The sequence below is a fragment of the Bison bison genome, unplaced genomic scaffold (assembly GCF_000754665.1).
Source record: "Bison bison bison isolate TAMUID 2011002044 unplaced genomic scaffold, Bison_UMD1.0 scf7180017864487, whole genome shotgun sequence".
Lineage (NCBI taxonomy): Eukaryota > Metazoa > Chordata > Mammalia > Artiodactyla > Bovidae > Bison > Bison bison.
Genome location: NW_011495047.1, coordinates 9,063,387 through 9,066,010, shown reverse-complemented (window position 1 = coordinate 9,066,010; position 2,624 = coordinate 9,063,387). Strand labels below are relative to the sequence as shown.

The 2,624-nt window shown below is 52.7% G+C and overlaps 2 protein-coding genes across 3 annotated transcripts in view; one reads left to right on the top strand and one right to left on the bottom strand.

Moving 5' to 3' along the window:
- The window catches only part of CCND3 (cyclin D3), a 95,708-nt gene that overhangs the window by 86,611 nt on the left and 6,473 nt on the right, over window positions 1-2,624 (bottom strand). The window lies entirely within an intron of this gene.
- Window positions 2,205-2,624, top strand: part of TAF8 (TAF8 RNA polymerase II, TATA box binding protein (TBP)-associated factor, 43kDa) — a 28,518-nt gene continuing 28,098 nt past the window's right edge. The window contains exon 1 of the mRNA XM_010863247.1: window positions 2,205-2,324. Within this exon, the coding sequence (XP_010861549.1) occupies window positions 2,205-2,324 (120 nt within the window). The remainder of the gene's footprint in view (window positions 2,325-2,624) is intronic.

The following is a 2,624-nucleotide window of genomic DNA, read 5'->3' as shown; positions in this document are numbered from 1 at the left end:
GGGGGGGGGGGGAGGAGCTGGAAGAAAAGCTTGTTTGCACCATGTTGCAGTTAGGGCGGCTGTGGTTGGGCTGATTCATCCAGGGCTCCCCAGAAAGGTCAGGGCCCCAGCCCCACCTAGCAGAGCTCACATCGCCACCACCCACCCCTGCTTCCTGGGTAGCTACAACACCTGACCTGCCTGCTGGGGCAGGGTGGGGTCCTCCTGGTTCCTTCCCTGCCATCTTGCTTGGCTTAGGGGACAAGCCTGCAGCTCCAGCCAGGAGCACCGAAGTTTGGGGGAGGCTTTGGGACATATAGAGGCAGCTCAGGGATCTACCTGCCTGTTCTCCCCCATCCTAATGCTGTGTTCAGGATGTCTCGACAGGGAACCTGTGGTCCACTCACACTTCTTGGTGGGAGTGCCCTCCAAAGTGCACATTCACACACACACACACACACACAGTGTGCATGGAAGGTCCGACTCCAGTATGGCTGAGTTCCTTCATCGCTCACCTGAAACCATCACAACATGTTTAATTGGCTATACCCAATATCAACTTATTAAACCTTTTTTTTTTAACTAAAAAATATAAAAAGAAGTCTGACTCCAGTCAGAGTTCTTTCAGCCACTGGGCTCTCAACACTGACCGGCTGTATGACCTTGGGCAAGTTATTTAACCTCTGTGCCTCAGTTTCTCTACCTGCAAAATAAGGAAACCTCAGAGGATTCTTGTAAGGAATAAATGAGAAACAAGTTAATAAATATCCACATTTACTATCAATTTCCATGAGCTTCCCAGGTGGCATAGTGGTAAAGAATCCACCTGCCAGTGCAGGAGATGCAAGAGATGTGTGTTCAATCCCTGGATTGGGAAGATCCCTTGGAGGAGGAAATGGCAGCCCACTCCTGTATTCTTGCCTGGAGGGTCCCATGGACAAAGGAGCCTGGTGGGCTACAGTCCACGAGGTTGCAAAGAGCTGGATACCAGCACACACACACCCAGAACACATTAGAAATTTATTTACACATGGTACATATTACTCATAGGCACTTCCCACAGTCCCCAGCACATGGAAGTATTGTGCAAACATGTGCTCTATTATCCCAACATCTTCGCTGCCACCTGTCTGCAAAGAAATGAAGGTTCAGAGAAAATCCACACAATAGATTCCTACAACACCCAACTCTAGGAGCTGCACGTGAGGTGAAGCAGGGGACACACAAGACTTCTGAGGACCACCCAGGAGGCACCAAGCTCATGTCCAGTGGCTATAAAGAGAGTTTTGAGTTAGAGCCCAAGAGGTTGGGCCCTGGTCAGAAAAAACTCTTGTTTCCTTGGAGACCAAGAGACCCAACAGGAAGAACTCTGCTTGGTCCTAGAGGCAGAATTCTAAGAAAAGATGGTGGCCACCCCTAAGACCAGCAGGTACCAGCTGACGGAAAACAAAAAGACACTGGAAACCATTTGAATGTTCTACACTCTGGCCTACGCTCAGCCACCCAGTACATCTGAGAGTGCGTAACCCTAAGATCCCCGCATACTGTGATGAAAATAGATTCCATCTCTGAACAGTCTCCCGGTCTGTGGTTCTGTAGTAGATCCTGCTTAGAGAAAAGGGAACAGGACTGGAAGGAAAGCAAAAAGCAGTCCTGACCCCCGGGGCCATGTGCGGGGAGGAAAAAACACTCTTCCCTCCATAATCCAAAGACAGCTTGTGATATCCACTTGCCAGAGAGGAGTAAATCCTCCCTGGGGTCTTATTCCAGGCTGTTTCCTCAGCACCCAGCAGAGTCAGCTTAATAAACAGGAGCTTAGGAAGAAGAGTCTGTGAAGAGCAGAGATGCCTTCTGGGGGACATGCCGCCTGGCTGGGAGTGCCCTCTGTACCCCATCCTCCCGTCCCCTGGCCCTTCCTCCCTCCTCCCACAGCCTCTAACACCCCCAGCTGGAGCCCAAGCTCTGCATCTGTCGGAGGCCCTGCTCCTGGCTTCCTTTCCCAGAACCCAGGGGCCCCCAGGGGAGGGGCTGGGAGGTGCAGCCTGGAGGGAAGACGACAGAGAACAGGAGGCAGGACGAGCTGGAGCAGACAGTGCGGGGGCCAGAACTGGGAGTTTCTGGGACAGTCCCAATTTCAAGTATTCTGTCCAACGGTCTGACCACAGGCCAGAACTGTGGGCCGATTTTTATTCTAGAAAAGATGATGAGATGAAGTCATCGGTGGGATGGCGAGCAAAGATACCAGGGCTGCCCTCTCGTTGCTGGATGGCCCCCACGCCCAGCCCCTGGAGCTCAGGCTGGGGCATGATCGTGAGGATGATATGATGGTGACAGAAGTGTCGCGTGTAAGGGTGTATGACCTGCTTGGTAGTTGGCAGGGCTGTGAGCGTATTATCTCCTAAGCCTGGTGCAGAGCATGGGCCCGGAAGCGTCGGCCCCTTAACTCTGTGTAACCACTTTGTGCCCCGGCTTCCTCGTCTACATAAAGGCATCACGAGGGACTTCCTTGGTGGTTAAGAATGCCCCTGCCAATGCAGGGGATACGGGGTCCATCCCTGGTCCGGGAAAACTCCACGGGCCACAGGGCAACTTAGCTTGTATGCCACAAACACTGAAGTCTGGGCACCCGAAAGCCCACACTCCAC